Source organism: Sesamum indicum, linkage group LG10 (assembly GCF_000512975.1).
Source record: "Sesamum indicum cultivar Zhongzhi No. 13 linkage group LG10, S_indicum_v1.0, whole genome shotgun sequence".
Lineage (NCBI taxonomy): Eukaryota > Viridiplantae > Streptophyta > Magnoliopsida > Lamiales > Pedaliaceae > Sesamum > Sesamum indicum.
The window spans coordinates 11,177,869-11,198,922 of record NC_026154.1 but is presented as its reverse complement, the minus strand read 5'-3'; the positions used below and the strand labels follow the sequence as shown (position 1 = coordinate 11,198,922).

Here is a 21,054-nt window from a genome sequence, read left to right as displayed (position 1 = left end):
AATAATAACGTATCCCAAACCTACATCGAATCACACCTAGGTCCTTTTCCGTTATGTATGAGCGAAACTATAGGACCCCATACTAGACACAACCACCATATCCTCTGTTTTCCTTCTCCCCGACTCTTCCCTATGCATTTCCTACTACTCACTTCTTCATCACTTTTTTTCCCTTGGTGGTCAGATTGGGAATTATCAGAAAGGGCTGCCAAGTCAATGAGGAAATCCTCAATCGCCCATTCATCCACACCCCCTCGGACATGATTAAAAGTTTCAACAAGAATAGGATACTTACCTAGAGATAATGGACACAACGAGGTGCTAACAGGAGAGAAGTTGGGAGCTTGTGGAATCAAAAGGTTGGAAGATGCCCTGACTTTAGACAAAAGGAGAAAGAAGAGGGAAATTTACCTTAAAATCGTGATGAGAGTAGCTTAATAGCGAAGGAAAATGCCTTATATATCCTTCACTAGGAACAATCCTTCTAACTAAGGACTCAACTGGTTCTCTCACGTGCCGCGCAATCTCTTAAGGGAATTCAAAAAATGAGACTCTTCCCCTTCTTTACTTTATGTAATCATTCTTAAATCTGACTCTTCTTCGAAGGTATAAAATCAAATTTCAAAAAATCACATCTTTATAAGTGGAGGGAACCAACTAAACTTAACTTGAAATAGCTGAGTGGATCCGCCTTGGAAAATATTTCTCTTTTGTAGGACATCTTACCTACTCCAATATTCCAAGTCTATGACTTGCACTCCTAGAGTTGGGAGGGGCGAGCGATGATGACCCCTAAATTTATTGGGCCAAGCTTGCAAGTTAGGCATCGTCGTCCAACCAGCTTAGAGCCTAATTGGCTTATTAGCAAGACAGATAAAGCGCAACAACAAGATAGGCAAAGCCCATCAGATGGCAAGAAAAGACCACAAACTTACAACTACTTTATTGAACGGGTAGGACCAAAAAATGAGCCCATTTCAGCTGGACACATCACCATACAGTGGGGAGGACATGTCACATAGCTTGCCAAGATATTTTTACACGTCACCCTAAAATATCTCCAAGTGGTTCCAAGTAAATCGGTAACAAACGAGTTGGGAAATCCACAAACAACCAACTCCCAAATTTTTAGGCAGATATGATAGTGTTTAGTCCAGCTCACGTATCTCAATATTTATTCAAATCTCAAACGATTTATTTTGGATGACAACCGACTCAAAGTGATTTCTAATGGCGTATGGAACTAACTAATTAATCCCGTATCTAGCTTTGTACAAGCCTATAAATAGAGGCCTTGTGCAGACTTTTGATAACATCACTCTTATCCTCAAACTCTCATTTTCTTGCATTATTCTTTCTCGGATTCAAAGCTATTTTAAGCTTATAATTTGCACACCACATGAATATTCGTCTTTCTTAATCATATCCCACCATTATCCTCACTTTATTTCAAGTTCCCCTTTTTATTTCTTCATAAACTATTACTGACTTAAGCATCAAAGTTCTAACTATTCGCAAGGCTAGTCCTCAATAATCTTAGGATTTTCCTTGAAGATGTTTCTGCCCTTGTGGTGTCTTCTCTTACTTTTTTGGATTGGTTGCGAAAAGGCATCCTTTTCTGGTCAAGGTATCCACGGGCCCTGTTCCGCTTCGTCTAAGCTAATTTGAATCAGAAGCTCTGTAGGAGAGAGGACGCCGTATTTAACTAACATTTTTTGTCTGGTGTAGGGATAACAGAGAAGGATGACGGCTTTCTATTGGGAACGTAGCGTAGAAAGGGTTCTCCGCAGTGAACCAAATGATCTAGCCAATCATTCTCCTAACAGTCTAACGATTATCCAAGTTCGGTATTCTGGTTGTTCCTAGGTCATCTCGCAATTACTCCATTGAGAGTAAGATCCATGCCCTTGTGCTCGCCCTTTGAACCGATATTCCCTTTGGCTTTAATCGGGATAAGGATGCCCGTTCTCGAAGTAGCTGGTTTTATACTCCACCTCCGATACTATGGACAGTGATAGCCGTCTTGTCGATACAAGGATTCAGGGTATTCCGCTATATATACCCTTTTTCGCTCTTCGTGCCCCTTGAGTCTGCGCCTGTTTTTTGTTAGTAGGGAAACCAGCAGCGTAACCACTCACAGTTGAGTATCCGACGCCTTGACGTTCTTCTATGCAAGAAGAAGACAGAAAGAAGTTTGGCTCAAAAAAAGTATGCTTAGGCAGTTATTTCGATGAGCACAAGAGAATGAAGAGGAATTTGTATCATTTCAAATCCCTATTGATGAGGTCAACCTATCTTCGGTTGTCGCAGGTCATTCCTCCTTTTCTTGTCCCTAAAATCTTCTGCTTCTACTTGTCCATGCACTAGAAAGCTTTAGAACGGTTCCAGTTTCTGGGATTCCACCCGGCCTCGTGAGGTGAGTGATGATGCGGTGACGGCAAACTCTGAGAGTGAGATCTAATTCTATTGATCCAGTACATCTTCCAGAGAATTTGACTCACTTAGGATATTTGTCAGGAGGGGCAGTCCCAGTAAAGGATCAAAGCCAAGGGAAGGCTTTTTTGTTTGGATTACTGTCTTAAACAAAGAACATAGGTCACATCCCTCACGACATAAGATTGAAAGATCCAAACCTTCTTCTTCGGAGCGGAAACGAACGTGGTCCGATCTCTTCCTCCAAGCTCCGGCCCCTTGTAGGGATTAGCGGCTTGACTAAGATTAGTAAAGGGGATTCGCGACTCTTGTCATAGTCAACAAGGTTGAAACTTCCAGGAAAAAACTTCGAATTGGGACGGACCGAACTCTAAGCGGAGTAAGCTTTCTTCAGTATTGATTGCAAAAGGTTCTCCCTTCTATTTACTTTTGCCCTTTCCCTAGCCTGGGAGAACTTTCATCCGACTTTCACTCACTCTGGTAGGTCTAGTTCTCCCATTCTCTGATATCTATCATTTGACCTCAATTACATCGACCCTTATTCGCCTTTATGGAAGGAATGAGTGATCCTCTGGTGAGGAGCACGAATGACTGATGGTGGCGCGCGTGCGCGAGCCTATATTCCTATAACCGCGCCCTTATACAGAATCCTAGAACTTAACCAATTGCCTACACCCCTTGTTATTGCTTTGTTGGCTTGTTGCTATTTGTCCTTGTCTTATTTTAGTTTTTGCAATTAAACACAAGCATTGGTCATCCCGGGAATCATAAAGCGATAGCATCGATACTAGACGAGACGGCTATGATCGGTATTTCCGGAGCTAGGTAGTAAGGAGTGAGGAGCTCGCCTACATACCGCTCTATCGAGAAATTGATAGGGCACGTCGGATGAAGAAAATGGCTCCATACGGGATGAACAACCATGGCGCATTTTTAATTGTATAATTCTAGAATGGCAAAAGAACAAGGCAGTAGGGATAAGAACATATAATTTAATGCCTCGAATAGGACAAATAAGATAGGGCAATCGGATAGTGGTATGCATCAGAAGATAAAGAGATATTTTTATTGGGGTTGGAACTTAATAGTTGGGAGGGAAGAAGAAAATAAAGGAGAGAACAATAGAACTTAGACAAACGACTTGTAATGTAACATAGACTCAAATATGACTTTACGCATAATTTTTGTTTTACTTTTTTTAAATAGTTCGTAGGGGAATCCAATCGAGCCCCGAACCGATTTCTTAAATTAACACGATACCCAAATTATTTTTAAAAGATTCCGAAAAAAACTACCCAAACCCGCTGAGGTCGGGTTGGAACCAGATGTAGTAATGAGGCTACAATGCCCATCCCTTGTACCATATTTGGAAGGCTTATGATGATACTTGTGCTACCATCCCACATCAAATTATGATAGTATAAGTATGCTACGATCCCACACTGGATACCAAGGGACTTAAGTATCATATAACCCCAAAGACAACTGTTTGGAGTGTTTTCTTAATAACAAAATCATGAGACTTCAGCCAACATGGATAACAATACTTCACATAAACAGTCCATACTACAACATCATCACACCCCCTTAAGAAAACAAAATGATATCATGAAGTAATTCATTTCGACCCTACCCATTATTCCCATTTTCTCAATTCTCATTTTTTAAGTTTTACCACCTCCCTATATATTTTTAATTATGAATTAATATTTTCTTACCTCGGACCTGAACAGAGTGGATAGATTTTGCAGAGCAAAATGATAAAATATGCAAATAAAATAAATTTGATCCAATCAAGAGGTTTACCATTAGTGTACTCGGGCGTTCTATGTAGTATGAGGATTAAAATAAAATAACAAATCCATACATATTAGCCTATAGATAAATGGATGAAATAGATATGCCATTGAAAATGAAAATTACCTTTTTTCGTTTTAGTTTCAACCAGCAAAGCATATCCTAATTTTGTTCACCTTAGACTCCAACGTCGAAGTCCACTATGGATGGTCCACACCACACCAAAGGAAGAATGATGTTGATCTCCTTGCTAGAGGAAATCAAAATCCATTTCGAAAATACCTAATCAAAGAGAACTGCACTATTAGTTAGTATATTCTCTTCATGAAAATTCTCTAATACACTATACTTGATCCTAGATCAAAGAGAGCAAGAGAACAAGAGGGATGAGAGGAAGACATAGACGGCGGTTAAATTGTGGCATTAGGCGGGAGAGTTAATATATATATATATATATATATATATTGCTTGTATGGGAGAGTAGAAATGTATCTAGATACATTCCACTCAATTCCATAAGGCAAGCCTCCTTTCTATATGGTATGATTCAACCATACCATATGGATGGTGTATGGATATATACATGTATTGCTTGTATGGGAGAGTGAAAATGTGTCTAAATACATTCGCTCAATCCCATTAGGCAAGCCCCCTTTCTACATGATATGATTCAACCATACCATATGGATGGTGTATGGATATATACATGTATTGCTTGTATGGGAGAGTGAAAATGTGTCTAAATCGCTCAATCCAATCCCATTAGGCAAGCCCCCTTTCTACATTGTATAATTTAGTCAAAACATATAAAAGGAATACCATATATAGCCAAGTTGTACTTTCTAAATTGCAACTTGATCAAATTTAGTTTCCAACAACGAAAGTCAATCCTATAGCTAATGGGTCTTAATTTAGTGGATTGGGTTTATTTAAATTAAAATAAATTCAAGGTCCAATGAATTTAATTAAATTCAATTTAATAAAATCCAAATTAAATTAAGCCCAATGTCATTTAATCCCGTTAAAGACATAAGCCGAAAATATCTCTAATTAATAAATCAAATTTATTAATTAAGCTAATTAAATTAATTCAATTAATTTAATCTTGGCTATCCATCCAATGAATCATCCCACGTATAAATAATTTAATTATTTACATCTTTCGAAATTAATTTCAAATTGATTCCCTTTTCTTCCTCGGTGATCTATGTGTGACTCTTTATGTTCACTTTTGAATTAGGCTTAGGCTAGTGTCCAACACTACTGATTAAGTAAATCCAATCTAATTAATCATCCTTCATCAATCACTAATCAAGAAGCCCGCCACCATGGTTGGTCGTCTAGCAATGGTCCATGACACTAGAGACTAGGTGAATATCCGTGTGAACATTTAGACTCCCGAATTTCATACGGTACGGTCCTTCCATCGACCATCTCCTAGCCTTAGTGTAGGGCATGAAATCAGGTGTCAGTTCCCATCCTGGACTAGGTATCTATGCTTTAATACTTGGGACCGTGTTTCGCTTAATTGCTCGACATAGGAAACCATTTTCTCAATTCTATTGGTAACGCTAGTCGATGCATAGTGGTGCACTTATTTTGTAATTTTGTCCAACCCAGTAATCTTAGACTTAGCTTTCCTTGCTTACCAAATCTTGAGATTCCTTTATGTGGCTATACCTCAGAAAGATCTTTTCACCAATTTCATATTCCATCTCCATTCGGTGTTTATCAGCATAACGTTTCTATGAATCTTGAGTTTCTTTCAAATACTTCTTAATTATTTATATATTTTCTATAGGAAGCGGATCGGCCTGGGAGACACAACAAAAGCATGAAAAATAGAAATAAATGAAATTAAAGCAAAATAACCTGATCAAGGGGCGTACCTTGATCTATCCCGAGTATTTGGTGTATAAATAAGACTACAGACCAAGAATTAAAATAGAGAAGGAGGTACATAATATTAAACCAGATCTTTACCCTCGTTGTTCGCTTCAATCATCTTCTTGCATTGTTTCGATTCTCCATTCCGTTCACGGTTAGATCTCAATGGTGAGATCCTCTAGAACAATTCACACCAACGATAGAGATCGCCCCTCCTCCTCGTGCTAGCAAGGAAGGAGACAAAAAGAACGATGATGAAACCATGTTATTTGAATTAACAATTTTGCTCTTTCTTTGATTCAAAATTAAGAAAACAACTAGGATTCTTGGAGAGAATTTTCGACTAAGTTAGAGAGAAGGTACATGACCAAAATTCTTGGAGACAAGTGGAGAGAAAGCTTGTTAGTTAAGGTTAGAAGGAGAGATGCAAGTATATCAAAAGACCTAGTCTTTTGTATCCACTTGATTTTATCTAAGGTGGTTACTAAACCACCTCAACCGTAATTACCCTTGTCATGGCTGAAAATTACACTAAAAATTAAGCCAAAATTCACCAACCTAGCTCCAAGAGAAGTCATCTTCTCTTTTGACCTAGACTAGGTCAAAATGGGTAATGGGTTTGGTTTTAAATGGACTAGACTTTGATAGATCAAGCTCATGTCTAATAGATCTATATTAAATTGAATTTAATGATAAGCCCATCAATTTAAGGTCCACGTCTTCCATCTAATTAAGACCCAAGCTCGCCCTCTCTTAATTTATAAATTAAATTGAGCTAAATAAAATTAATCCAATTAATTTCTAAGAAATTAATTTTCCAATTATATCAATCATTTTCTTTCAGAATTAATTTTAAATCAACTAGACTTGAGTATGTTTGACCAACACAATTAATCTAATCAATTTATTTAATTTCGATTAATCAATAACCGAAAATAGCTCGTTATTGTGGATGGTGGTCTAGCAACAATTCATGGCATCAGAGACTAGTGAATAGTGGCGTGAATATTTAGGCTTTAAGTTCCATACGAATACAATCTTTCCATCATACGTGTTCCGACCTTAGTTTAAGCCATGAAATTGGGCATCGATTCTCATTTTGGACAGGAAATCTATACTCATAACTCGAGTTCTCGTTTACCCTACTGATTGATACATAAAAGCTATCTCATTTATTCAGTCACTGTGGCCACAGATTCTAAAGGCTTAAACGGGTCTCAGAGCGTATAAGAGAAACTGCTATCATAGTACTAACAGGAGAAATTGCTATCATAGTACTAACAAGAGAAGGATTTTATCATGGGAACTCATCGTCCTTGCTACATACTTCAACTGTATTGGACAAGACTTATGATGACCATATCTCACGGTACAGTCACTGCTTGCCAGATCCAAGATACAATCTTTGTATGCACGTGACTGACATGATTTTTCAAGTTTAGGGACTAATCCCATACTATCAGAATGAGAAATTCCAATCATACTGACTAAGCCCTCAAGGCTTTCATATAACAGTTCTCACAAGTCAATTCAGTCAATTGACTACTATACCAACTAACCCACTATAATTACAGAGTCGACTTACGTCTTTTGCCAATAAAACAACACTGCAATACTTAGTACTGTTTTCTTTACTTTCTCTTTTACCTTGTAGAGAAAAGGTAAAGAAAACATGGCAGAAAGCTTACCAAATTCAATAGAAAAATGGGAACACTGATGCAGGAAAGAAGAATAAAATAGTCAAAAAAAGGTTGTGTCAGGTGCATAAGTGGCAAATTAAGCAAACACTAAGGGCAAGTAAGACGTTTACCAATCAACGATGGAGGCCAAAGATTGAAGCAGAAAACAACACAAACTCGATGGGCCCATGGTGCTTATAATCACAAAACTGAATTAGAGATTACAATCACATAAAACTGAGGAGCAATATGGGGTCAGCCTAGCTAATATCAGGCTAGCCAAAAAGAACTAATAAACCTACTACTAATCAAGATTGATGAGCATATCAACATTAATATGCTAGAGGAAACATGGCCTATATACACTTACATTTATCCCTTGCAAGTATAAAAATATCACTAGACGAATACTGAATATGGATAAAATGGAAATTTATGTCGTTCTTTTGCTGACATTAGCATTTTTCGTCAAAATCCTACCGAAAGAGGGGTAGTTGTAAATAGAGAATTCTCAAAGAGGATGTAAATAATACCTTTTTATTTTTTTTGGAGAAACTATAATTTCGCTACAATTTTTGAAATATTTTGTTGATGTGAAACGTGAAAGATAATTTTACAACAAGTATTAGGTCGAGCAGCCTAACTAACATCCTATATAGTCTAATTATCACGTTGAGCACTAGCCTAACAGATACAAGAACTATCATTGCTCATCTGCAATGGAAGTTGAGTTTGCAGCATGCTTTGATGCTACTGTTCACTGTTTATGCTGCGGACTTTTATGTCGGGGCTTTAGGCTGTAAGAACATTATTTCGGGGACGTTGAAGCTTCATCAGAACAATTTTATTCCCAAGATGATAAGTATTTAGACATTGCTCGAAATACGAGAATTTAATATTTCTCCAGTAAAGAAGTTGTTCAAAATCTAAGAGTGTTAATTGAAAATATTAACACCAATCTTTTACATAGACTTTAACAAAAGGATTATCGTCCAAGATTTTTAGCAAAGCATGTTGAGAGAATGGCATTATTCAACGTTGAATAATGCTATATTTTTGTTTAGTCATTCGTACATATTTGTCAATTTCCATGTTTATACATACTATACATGATTGACTTAGTATTATATCAATAGAAATTCCCTTCAATAAAGACATTGAAGTTGACCTTCAGTCCGTGTTTACCTGATGGAAATACGCAGTAGATCTGAGCTAATTGGGGTCATCAGTCTGTTTACTTGTGAAATGTGCGGCTCGGTACTGACGTTTGAAGCCCGGCTCTTGGCTGGATTAAACGCGGTATATGGATCCAGGCAAGAGGGGTGGGATTCGAATCCAGACCAGCTATCCCACTTTTCATGCTCTGCTGGTTTGACTTTGTCACCCTCAAATTAGCTTAGAAAATGACGAAATTGTCCTCGTACACTTACCTACTGACTTTAATTTTCTGTCACCTTTTTCATTTTCCACCATCGTCTTCTCCACTATTTCAAAATCACGCTTTACCGGAAGGGCTTCTGCAGACACAACGTCCTTGTGGCTGCGAGGTGAGTTCATCATGGTCGGTGACTTGAATGTCGGTGATAACGTGACTCTGTAGCTACGTTTTTTAGCTCTCAAGTATTACGTCGTCCATGGTTTATTCAAAGTTCAATTTTTGGGTTTATTTTTTTTATTTTTTTATTTTGGGTCCAAGAATCTGTGTCGGAGTTTCCATTTGCGTTGTTCCCGCCAGCATCGGTCGCATTCGGTCATCTTCTTTTCGGTTAACTCGGGAAACCTTCGAGATCTGATGGTGAGTTCGTCTGAAGCCCTCACTTTCTGTCTTCGCTCGTTTTGTGACATTTATGCGATGCTGTGCTATATACACTATAGCGTTGTGAAATCTTGGTTTGGTTCAACCCACTATTTTACTTACACAGACCGGTTGTGTCATTTTCCTCGCATGCAATTTTGGGTACAAAATTATGCTTGCTTTGACAATTGGTTCACATTAGAACAATGTACTTTGTTTTATTCTGTGACTTTGACAAAGTGGGGGGAGATTCGAGTATGTGGGGTATTGTCATCCCCTAATTTTTTTCCAGATTGAATAAAAGTTTTTTTGCTCTTCAGGATGGGTCAATTGAAAGAGTTACATTAGCTTTAATAATTTTACAACAAATGTTCGACGAGCTTGCAGTCGCTCTGACTATATTCTCTTGTGTTATCAAACACCTCACCGGTTGAAACCCTAATCGTCGTCTGTCCGGGCCTTCAAGATACTTAATGAATAGTAGGATACCAGACCAGATTCGCTACCTTCATAGGCTAATTTCTGTGACCGACGAGTCATGCCTGTGCAACCTACGTATGGACCGCAATACCTTCGGACGACTGTGCTATCTGCTTGAGTACTCTGGAGGTATTCCCCAAGTAAATACCTCAGCGTACTGGAGCAAGTAGCGATTTTCCTTAGCGATTTTGCAGTAGGAATGAAAAATCTTTGATTCAAGAATTATCTGTGCAAATTTACAGGGAGGTTTGCTTAAATACACTTGAAGAAGACGACGGAAAAACAGAAACCAAAACTAAATCTGAACTAGCTAACAAATTAAACACGTCAACATTCAAGTGGGCACCATGTCATGCCCAGACACCAACTAATAAAAAACCGGAGTAAAAAACAAAAAAACGTCAATCACAAAGGCACGCTTTCTTCGTGGTTTGAGATAGCATTCTGCAAGTGATGTTCTTGCCTACTGCTGATGAAGATGACTCCAAGCCGTCAACCTGGATGCTATTCACGAACAACTGCAACATAACCAAGACAAAACATACAGTTCCCATGCATACACATGAAAAAATGCTGCCATAATCAACAGTGCAGAACAATAAAATCGGTGTAAAATGCATTGTAGATGCCATCACAAGGTACAATTCAGCCAGTTTCATCTATTAACAGTTGCAGTGAACTGTTCCCTTTAAGTAAAGAGGAAGGGGATGACTAACAGCTAGTAACAATCCCAGAAATAGACTAACCAAGTACTTACACATTATCGCCAAGTTGACGGCCAACTCGGCAAATAAAACCAACAGATCTAATAAAAAACGTGAAACTATCAAAAGGGAAAAACGTGAAAAAATGCGCTTCTTCTTCAACAGAAGGCTGCTCTATGTTTCTGTGTGCGACCAGCACCGACAACAAATGCCATCTTCTCATTCAACCATGACATCTTTCACATGAGTATTCTCAACAAACAGTGCCTATAAGAATGCATGAAATGAAGTTGATATCGCGTGGAAAAACGTCACATATCATTTAAAACAAATTACCAGATTAAATAGATGATAAGAAGCATTTGCGAAAGTAAAAACTGCATAAAAATGAAAAGTTGTTCGGCCACCCAACATTAAAACTGTTTTTCATTCCATTTACACAACAACTTAAAAAAAAGAAACACCAACATAACAGGCTCCGACTTCCTCCACCCAGTTTCATTTTTTCAGACCAACCGACTGGCACCACTGACATTTTTCTCCTTCAACTTTCATCCTCGCTCGTCACCAGGTCAATCACCTCCGGCTCACTATTAGATTTTACCCCCAGGAAGATAACATCAGATCCATCCTCGCTGTATTCGTCAATATCCGTGGATGTTCCCCGGAAAAGAGAAAGCACAGCCCCACCGAAAATTTCGCTCATCTGCTCCCATTTGGGCTCCCCAAAGTAGAAGTATGCCTTAGTGAACGGGTGTTCCTGCATAACGGCGTATTTTGTGAAAGGAAAAATGATTTGTCAATATTACATACTAACGCAACAACGAACAAAAAAACACCATAACCCTCCTCCACTCTACCATCCTACCGGTCATCCTATTGATTTCATCATTCCACATTATTCCAGGTTCATCCAGCACCTTCCTAAACGTGTCGTACGCAGCAAGCTGAGTTTGTTTCGGAAGAAATCAAGAGTCCATGAATGTCGGACGACTCCCTCACAGCTTGGGCAGCGGTACTGAGGGAGTCATAAACCAGTCACATTGGGTCAGAGTGGTTTCTATACATTAGAGCGTGGTAGTACAAGTAGTTGCAGAAGGCATCGTCGACTCTTTTAGTCCAGGTCGGAGTGTAAAAGTAGCGACTTTGACCCATGGGAATTTTCCGTCTTGGCATAGTGGGATCTAGGGTATGCGAAGTCTGTTAGGGATGGTATTGTGAGGAAGAAAATGGGGATAAGGGTTTCGGATGAAATGCAGTGCTTGGTACAGGTACGGTATGGTAGGCCTGAGGTGCTTAAAAAGGCACATAGTGGTGGCCGCTGGTATCCCTGTAATAATTGCGTATTCTCCATCATGGCTGGTTGCGGAAAAAGAGTAAGGTGGGTTGGAAAGATACATTCGTCATGGCGTCTTAACCATTGTTAGGCGGGTGACTTCTGATTTTCCCCAGTTAAATGTATTTAGCTTGCACGACAAACATACACGAAGACATTAATTTAGGCTAATGTACGTAGACTGTAATACAGATTTTGGAACAACTTACATAGTTAATATTGGTAAACTCACTAGCTGAAAAATACACTGCCCGTTTTACATTCAATTCTGTAAACCATAACTATTAGCTTAGTACACTGAGCACGGCCAAACAACAAGAACGCACAGTGAATGCAGCCATAACACACAAAACATACCTTTCTTTCATAAATGCATAAATTAAAGTACACAGCGGGTGAAATGTTGAAAACATGCATGTGGTCCCTCAGACAGAATGAGGACAAAACATGCACTGCCCACTCAAATACATGGGAATACAAAACACCTGCACCTGACAGGTACAAACATTCATCGCCTAAAGCGGCACTTATAACTACGTCCCTAAAATCTGATACGCAGTAATTATAGATACAGTCATACTAAAAAGGAAAGTAAAATAAAGTACGGCGGAGTGAGAAAATGATGCAAAGGACAACATCATTCCCCAAAAACATTCCGCAAACATTGTAGTAATACATATTTTATACCTACATAAATATATATATACATAAATGCATAAGTGTAATACAGAAAATCACCAGCATGCACTTAAAAACCTCAAAATGACATCCTTCATCAACCACCTTCACGTCAACCTCGCGCGCCTCTCCTTCAACCTCTCCAGCATCAGTCCACCTTCTTCACCGGCGTCCGATTGGATGCGGACGAGCTCGCCTGGCCTTCCGACATTGCAGCACTAGGGCTCTCACATTTCGGCATTTTTGGCTGCCTTTCGGGGTTTGGGACACCTGGCAGCTGCTGCAGCGAGTCTGCATCGTCCCTGCATCCATAGAAATCGTCTATGAAGTTCCACAACGAGGAGCTTGAGGTCGGACTGTCGGATATGTACCAATATGGGCACGGATCGCTTTGATCATCGACCACTGCTTTGGTTGGTTCTACCAAAGCAGTATCGTTGGACGGTTTCTCGGCATCATCTCCTTTCGCATGATGAGATGCATCTTCAGCGCATACCGAATCCGAATCCACAAGCTGAGTGAAAAGCTGACACTGTCCATCCCACATATCCTCATAAGCGTTGACGTAGCACTTCCCTGTGCGAGATTACTACAAAACTGGATGCACATATCAAAAATAAAATGGGGAAACATTGTCAGAACTGAGAGAACTGTAATAATAATCCAATTTCTACGTACATTTTCCTTAAACAAACACAGTACCTTACAGAAATCCTTGCATGTGGAATCCAGAGCAGTCACGAATCGCAGGCGCTCGTTCCAGATAACATCCTGGCGGTTCACCAGCTTCCCAAATAAAAGGAACTTGACGACGTATTTACCCCAACCAAAGTAGATTTTACCACCATGACAATTATGCACCTCATCTAAAGGATGGCAAATTTGTTTTCACGGTCAGGGTGAAAACGGCCTTTCTTGGCATGCTCAATCAATTTCGCAACAAAAATTTTCTCCATTTCCTTAGTCCATTTGGCACAGTAAAACATATACCGTTGATAGTAAAACCCGTCGGGCCACATCATATGCTATTTTGGGAAAAGGTAAGGTGGGTGGGTCTGAAACAGTTGGATATGTTTATACGTATGGAAGCAGTGCAAATCCGGTTTCATTTATAGTGGAGTGATTGTAAATGTGATTGGATGTGTTGGCCAATCAATTCCCAAAAATGCTATCCCAAAAATTGAATTTCGAATAAACCATGGACCACGTAATACTTGAGAGCCAAAAAACGTAGCTACAGAGTCACGTTGTCACCTACATTCAAGTCACCGGCCATGATGAACTCACCTCGCGGCCACAAGGACGTTGTGTCTGCAGAAGCCCTTCCGGTAAAGCGTGATTTTGAAATGGTGGAGAACACGATGATGGAAAATGAAAAATGTGACAGAAAATTAAAGTCGGTAGGTAAGTGTACGAGGACAATTCCGACATTTCCTAAGCTAATTTTAGGGTAACAAAGTCAAACCAACAGAGCATGAAAGGTGGGATAGCTGGTCTGGATTCGAATCCCACCCCTCTTGCCCGGATCCATATGCCGTGTTTAATCCAGCCAAGAACCGGGCTTCAGACGTCAGTACCGGCCGCACATTTCGCAAGTAAATAGGCTGATGACCCCGATTAGCCCGAATCTACTGCGTATTCCCATCTGGTAAACACAGCCTTGATGTTTAGTGCATCAATTTCCTAAAGAATGACACATATCAAAACCCATTTGACCAAGAAGCCCAAGCTTGTTAGTAGCAACACTAGGAGCCCGAGATGGGCCCAAATCACCTACAGCCCGACTCAGTCAATAGACTCCTCAACACAAGGCATACATACCAGACGTGTATAACACGTCGGCAAACGGTTAAGAATATCAAGATCATTTATTTAGTTGGAACAACTAAAAAATTTCCTCTTAAATATGCACATAATACTAATGTGACAATATTTCCTAATCGTGAATATAGTTGATGTGGTATACAGTTAGACCAATCCACCTCCTGTTATGATACTGGCCCTACAATCATGGTATACATAGATCCGTTTTTGCACACTTTTGAGCACTATCCCATTTTTCTTTTTTTGTTTTTTTGGTATATTTTTACTCGGTAATTTTTAGGCACATTCAACCGTTTTTGCATAATTCCTAGCTAGAATCTTAAACATTGAAATGTAAACATATTTCTTTTTTTCATGTTAGTCCCCTACTTATCTTAGATTGTCAATTAGATCCTCAATATTTTATGGTTCTGTACTTCATAAACATAAAATATAATAATTATATTAAAAATTAATCTTATATTAGATGAAGTAACTATTATCGAGATAATTGCACAGACCCACCATGACTCTTCTTCATTTTATTTATATAATAGTATAGCCAATATAAAAAAGAAAAGATTTAAACTGTATTAAAACATTAAAGTAATTATGCAGGTCAAATAGGATAACGTTAGAATATGGGCCATATATTATGTATGATATATTATCTAATCAAATACTAATTTATATTTGGCCAATAATTTATTATATAAAACTGCTTCAACCCTATTCTTATTTATTTAGTTGGACTGTTTTCAGCATTATGTGAATAAAATTAATAATAAATTAACAATCTACCCATATATACTTTTTAAGCTAACGATGAATTTTGGAATACTGGTCACCTAGTCAGAAGTATAATGATCTTCAAACTCCATAATATGAAAAGCTTCTGATAAAAATTTAATTTAAAAAAAAAAACACATTGCTACTAAGTTAACATGCATCTTGATTTACCAGTTAACATAAACAACCCCATCTCAAACCAGAATGGTTACAAACTCACTGGTATTCAAGAAATCAAGTAGTAGGCATGCAGCAGTGTGGGTGAGAGTACTGACCGTGTCGGGCGTAAACTGATTAAGAGGTGGCCTAACGTCGTCATGACATCCTTTACGACTATCTTGTAGGCACACCAGTTCTACTTTCGCTAGTGCTCCAAATTCGCTCAATCAGTAGGATTGATTGATAAATTGTAACTTGTTTGTTCTGAATCAGGTGCAAATATCAAATCAGAGACTCATGTTGCTGGTTATCTGATGCAGCAGCTACAGGAAACACTGATACATAGACTTCAACTGTGTTGAAGACGACTCCCAACTTGGCCGGTGGGCGTGCCGCAAGCCTGTTTTACGTTTCTTCTTTCATTTTCTCCTCCTTTCACCACTAAGATGTGCACCTGCCATTGGAATTAAAGGGCAGAAGAAAATTCTATCGAAACTGAAATAACAACACTGTTGAAGTTAGATAGAAAATAAGGTGATGAAAAGCACAACCATGAACAGTACTCTTCTGTTCTAGTAACTCAGAGTCAGTTTTGAGTACAAAGGGAACCTTAATAGATGATGGGAGTAGATAATTACAGGGAAGTTCAGTCCTTTGCTTAACATTTAGTTGGACCTGTATACAGCTGGATGGCCAGAAACTGACTTACATTGTCGTATCGCAACATGAACTGAGATAGCCACTTCATTTTCCAGTGAGAAATCATTAGCCCCGACAAGGCTATGCTTTACCCTTTCTCCTTTCAATAGAATGATCTATTAAATGAAAGTAGACTTTTTCATACCTCCAGTGATCTAATGACTTGTTCCTATCTGAATTCTGTGTATTTTGAGTTTAAATACACCTCAGTTTTGTTCGATATACTTACATCCATGTGCAGACTTCCAAAGAAAATGCTTGTCAGGAATTCTCTACATTTCCAAGCATCTGACCCAGGCTGAAAGAGATACAAAGGCACAGCTCTGTTGAAGATTCAAAAATGTATTTTTCCAGTTTCCACAATGAGACAAGCATGTTTAATGAGAATTGAAATCCAGTAACAGGTTTCTCCGTGAGGCTTGAGTAACTTGTTAAAGGCTTCTCTTCCTGAAACGAAATCAGATTCCTTGTTGTATTGATCATCGCTATCCAAAAGGTGCAAAACTTGAGTAATATTTCTTGCTGTAAATTTTACCTGACAAAATGACGGAAGCTTCAACATTCATTCCAAAACTTTAGCTCCAGCATATGGATTGTTGATCTGGAGACTGATTTCTGAACCAGCATCCTGATATGACAATCTATTTATAAAGTCATTTCTTCTTCAGACGACACAAAGCTACAATAATATTACATAGAATCAACCTCATCTACAAAATATTTATCAGACGAGATTTTACTGGATTAGTTACAGAATAAATAATTCTGTGAAGTATCAAATCGACCAAAAAAATTAACAAGGATGTTCATTTAGAGTAAGGGAATACGACCTAAGGGTGTGAACGACTTGAACTGGCTGACAGTTCTGCTCAAGAATTCGGAAATGTTCACATTGTTTATTATCTTTTTCAATTAGACGTGAAACATTTGAGTTATTCTCAAATTTTCTCCTTTGACCCTTCAAAATCTTAAAAATTATCTAAAAGGTGGCAGCCTAACCTCAGTCTCAATTCCATCCTCTTCCTCAACTTAATCATCTGGTCGCCCAGCCCAGAAAAGAAAAAGGTCACACCAATGAGCAAATCCATGACAAAGCTCAGACCAGGGTGCAGATTTACCAATGCAGATCCAGCATGAGTGAGTAAGTATGTCTACTACCTCCTTGTTGCCTGAACCCCAGTGCTTACATTCAAAAAACCTACAGGTTAAAATTGAAGATCCCCACCGCTGAAACCATCACGAAATCTTGTTACCCGAAAATCATAATTCTTTAGTTGGCAACAAGAGCACATTGCTGAAAAATGAAGATATCCCAGCAGCGAATCCTCCATGAAATTCAATTCCCTGGAATTGAAAAGTTCTCGTACGTCTATATTTTAGTACAAGTATACATTGGGGAGTGGGGAGGGGGGAGAGGAGCTCAAAATTCAAGCTACTAATTTAGTGCTTGAGCTATTACTCAATTCAAGGTTGGGCATAAGATGATTGAACTCATACATCTTGAACCAAGCTTACTATAACAGTCCCCCAACTCTTACATCAAGATTCACTGATAATACTTATTCTGGGTCAGCTGGAAGACTTCAAGGTGAGTTCTCAATAGCAGTCCGCAGATGTACTGAAATTAGCGAACAGAGGGTCCTAGAGGATATTAATGCATTACGTATAGGACTATGTTTGAAGGTTCTGGAAATTTTCACCTGGAACATTCTTAGTGTATGTTATTAATATTCCTGAGAGAGGGTTGGATGAGAACTAAGAAACCAAGTTTGATTCTTCTGGTTTCACTATGATCTCTCTCGTTCAAAAACTCATATTTACTACTTTCTTTCGTTTCTTCACACCCAAACAACAGTGAGACTGTGAGAGGCTAACTTGGCTTACGTGCAAGGCGTAGTTGAAGCAATTAAGGCCTTAGCATAATTGAAGAGAGGTTTCATAATAGGTGGTATCATGCAATTAGGTTGTTTTGTAATTATAGGAACTGATGGCAATCAAAGGATCTAGTTTGGGCATGACCGAGGAACATGAGAGCCTATGCTGGTTCAAGGCAACAAGAGAGAGTTTGCAGAACCAGCATGAGGGTAGCTCTTGGGAACAAATTATGGAAGAAATAGGCAAATGATTAGGTGAGATGCTGAAGGTGATTAATAAACAGCATCACACTTCGAGGGACTTAATATGACTAACTGAGCAACATAGGTATGGCATCAAAAGCATAATGATATAAACAAGGGCATCTGTAAAAGAAGATACTTGGAGGATCTTGCAAGGGAGACAAAAGAACATTTCTATCCAAAATTATGTTTATGAGGCCCAAATGAAATTACCAGAGTAGAAGCAATGAATTGGTTGAAGGAGGAGATTATGTTCAAATCTCACAACCCTTATCCACCTACCTCCTTTAATCTTTATTTGTTTTTCTTCAGGTCAATATCCAAGAGAAATAATAAGCAGAACTCATAAGTAGTTGCAACTTGTTACTCTTACGTCATCCACATGCGATTTATTTTGATCCAAGACCTTCTGCCAGAAAGATTTAGGGTAACGAATATCAAGTAGCTAAAGGGTCCTTTCTCTTCTTCCTAATTCAAATTTGTTTGAATTAGGATTTGAATATATATATTAAGGTTTGGCCATTGTTCCTATCTTTATGCATCGTTGAGTAATCAGCCAGTATCCATCTCCAACTGTAGTTTTACAACCTATGTATCTTATAATCTTTAGAATGAATCTAAAAGAGGAACATAAAAGGACAATAGTAAAGTTGAGGGCAGAAACAAAGCAGATTAGTTTCACCTTATGCAAGTCGAAGCTCTTTCTTCACTTTATAATCAAACATGGAGAACTTAAGCCTGGATAAAACCCATATGAAATAGTTATAAGTTAAATACAGCAACCAATATGTTGAGGTGCTGAATGCAGAAAAAATAAGATAATCTGAAATTAAATAATTACCAGATTATTTTTGTCCACTTCTATAGATTTAGCCACCATATCCATCAGAATTTTCAAGATACTGGTCCAAGAATTGATCGCATTCAAGACTGTTGACATCCATTGGAGCTTTTGGACATAATAATATACATAATTCTTTTCCATTATGCTTTTCGGTTCCTAGGGAGATGCACAGGTTTACAATGCTGTGTGTACTTTCAGTTTTAGATAGAAAGAGTTCGTTGCTAGAACTTTAAATCTCATGTCATGCAAATGACCGCATGTCAGATAAAGTATGAACTAGAGAAGGAGTTCCTTGTTCATTCATGTACAGGTTTTTTTAGGATTATTATCTGCAGCAAATTGCATGTAATATAAATGGGATGGATTATACAGTAAATGCAACCACAAATATGTCAATACATTGAACAACTATGACATAAGAAATTGTGGCAGTAGCCCCATGAACATCAAAAGTGGACATAATATCACTTCCAATGCAACTTGGGTGGCAAACAAGGAGATAGACGTATGGTGTCTGAGTTGAAGCGGATATTCTTACATAGCAGATTCTATGCACATGTTGTCTCATCCTGTATGCATGTGCTTAGAGTTTGTCGAGAATCTTAAAAAGATAAGCAGACCCTCTCTTACTGATTCAGCTACTATTGGTTGCTAAAACTAATGTCCAGAGATTATGAAAGTGCCCAAGTTCATTAATGAAAAGAAGAGTTAAGCATGAAAAAATATGCAAACTGCTGTAAATCAATCAACATGTGGTAGAATTCTTTTGATGAATGCATCATATTACGAAGAAAATCTACATTAAATATTTCCAACACCGGTATTATATTGTCCCAATACCAAGAGCACGAACGGAAATATGCGTTGTGTATGTAAACAAATTAAAGAAATAATTAACGAACTTAAAACTGCTCATCAATCAAGAATATCCTATAAAGAAGTCAAGACTTGAAACAAAAAGAAAAGAGGAATTGACGTCCAAATGACAAAAAACAATAAAAAATGACCATGCATAAAGAAACCACACTCGGGTAAGATTGTAAGCAATACTCAATATGCTCTTCTCTTTCTTTTTCCATTCTTCTTTAGGCTCCCAAAACATCTAACCCATGTCCGCAAATCGTCCTTCTTCAAAACCAAACCCACCAAAAAAGCACAGCAACAGAATCCCAAAATCCAATCTTTAGCCCCTCTTCTCCACCCTTCCACCGAAAGCCCAAATAAAAGTAAACCTAAACCCCCCAAGAAAGCCTCAGCATCCAATACCAATTCTTTACCCATAACCAACCACGACCCCACCACACCACAAACTACAACAGTGATCACCATACCCAATTTTGTTCTCCTCCTTCTCCTCCACCCATCAAACCCACCCCGTCCAAATACATTCCAGAACCCATTCCCACCTCCATTTCCCGCTCCAAATTCCGTCAACAGTAATTCAAAAGGCTCGGGCAAAATCCTGAGCTTTGAAGCGATCACGCAGGCTGATTCGAGCATGAGTCTTCCAGATCTTCCAATCGCATATCGCTTTCTCTTCTTTGCAGCACAGAGTATCGATTTCTTGACATTTGACTGAAAATTGCGCTGATGGGTGGCAGTAAACAATCTTGCGTAGTTGAAAGAAGTGTTCATATTCCCGCTGGGAGTGAGGAGTAAACAGGGATCCGAAACAAGATGAACGGTCTTCTGCATTTGCTCTGGAAACTGAGAAAAACTTTGCCCAAGAATGCAGACCGTTGTGGTGAATTTTGAAAATTTCCTGAGAAATGGTCATGTGTTCTTTCAACTTTATTATGTGGACTACTTTTAATGCGTGCTTTGGGCCATGGGTATATGTTTTAATGCAATTGT

General features: G+C 38.5%; 2 protein-coding genes and 1 long non-coding RNA gene across 9 annotated transcripts in view; all 3 read right to left on the bottom strand.

Annotated features, from left to right (window-relative positions):
• LOC105172335 overlaps nt 1-6,335 on the bottom strand; it is a gene marked incomplete in the record, with an annotated part of 38,985 nt that extends 32,650 nt beyond the window's left edge. Inside the window, 1 exon segment of the mRNA XM_011093716.2 lies at nt 6,214-6,335.
• LOC105172333 lies at nt 12,508-19,356 on the bottom strand. 7 transcript variants are annotated; one of them, XR_002287945.1, is made up of 7 exons: nt 19,198-19,356; nt 19,039-19,094; nt 16,775-16,880; nt 15,657-16,686; nt 13,492-14,472; nt 13,161-13,386; nt 12,508-13,091 (listed from the first exon to the last, which is right to left on the bottom strand). It is a non-coding gene; the product is annotated as an uncharacterized LOC105172333 (long non-coding RNA). The 7 variants fall into 7 exon arrangements; XR_848643.2 differs by having other exon boundaries at nt 12,508-13,386; nt 15,657-16,355; nt 16,469-16,686; XR_002287946.1 differs by having other exon boundaries at nt 12,508-13,386; nt 15,657-15,994; nt 16,469-16,686.
• LOC105172774 lies at nt 19,942-21,054 on the bottom strand. Its single transcript, XM_020697493.1, has one exon. It carries the CDS (start codon nt 20,893-20,895, stop codon nt 20,251-20,253), a length of 645 nt encoding a protein of 214 aa, XP_020553152.1. The 5' UTR covers nt 20,896-21,054; the 3' UTR covers nt 19,942-20,250.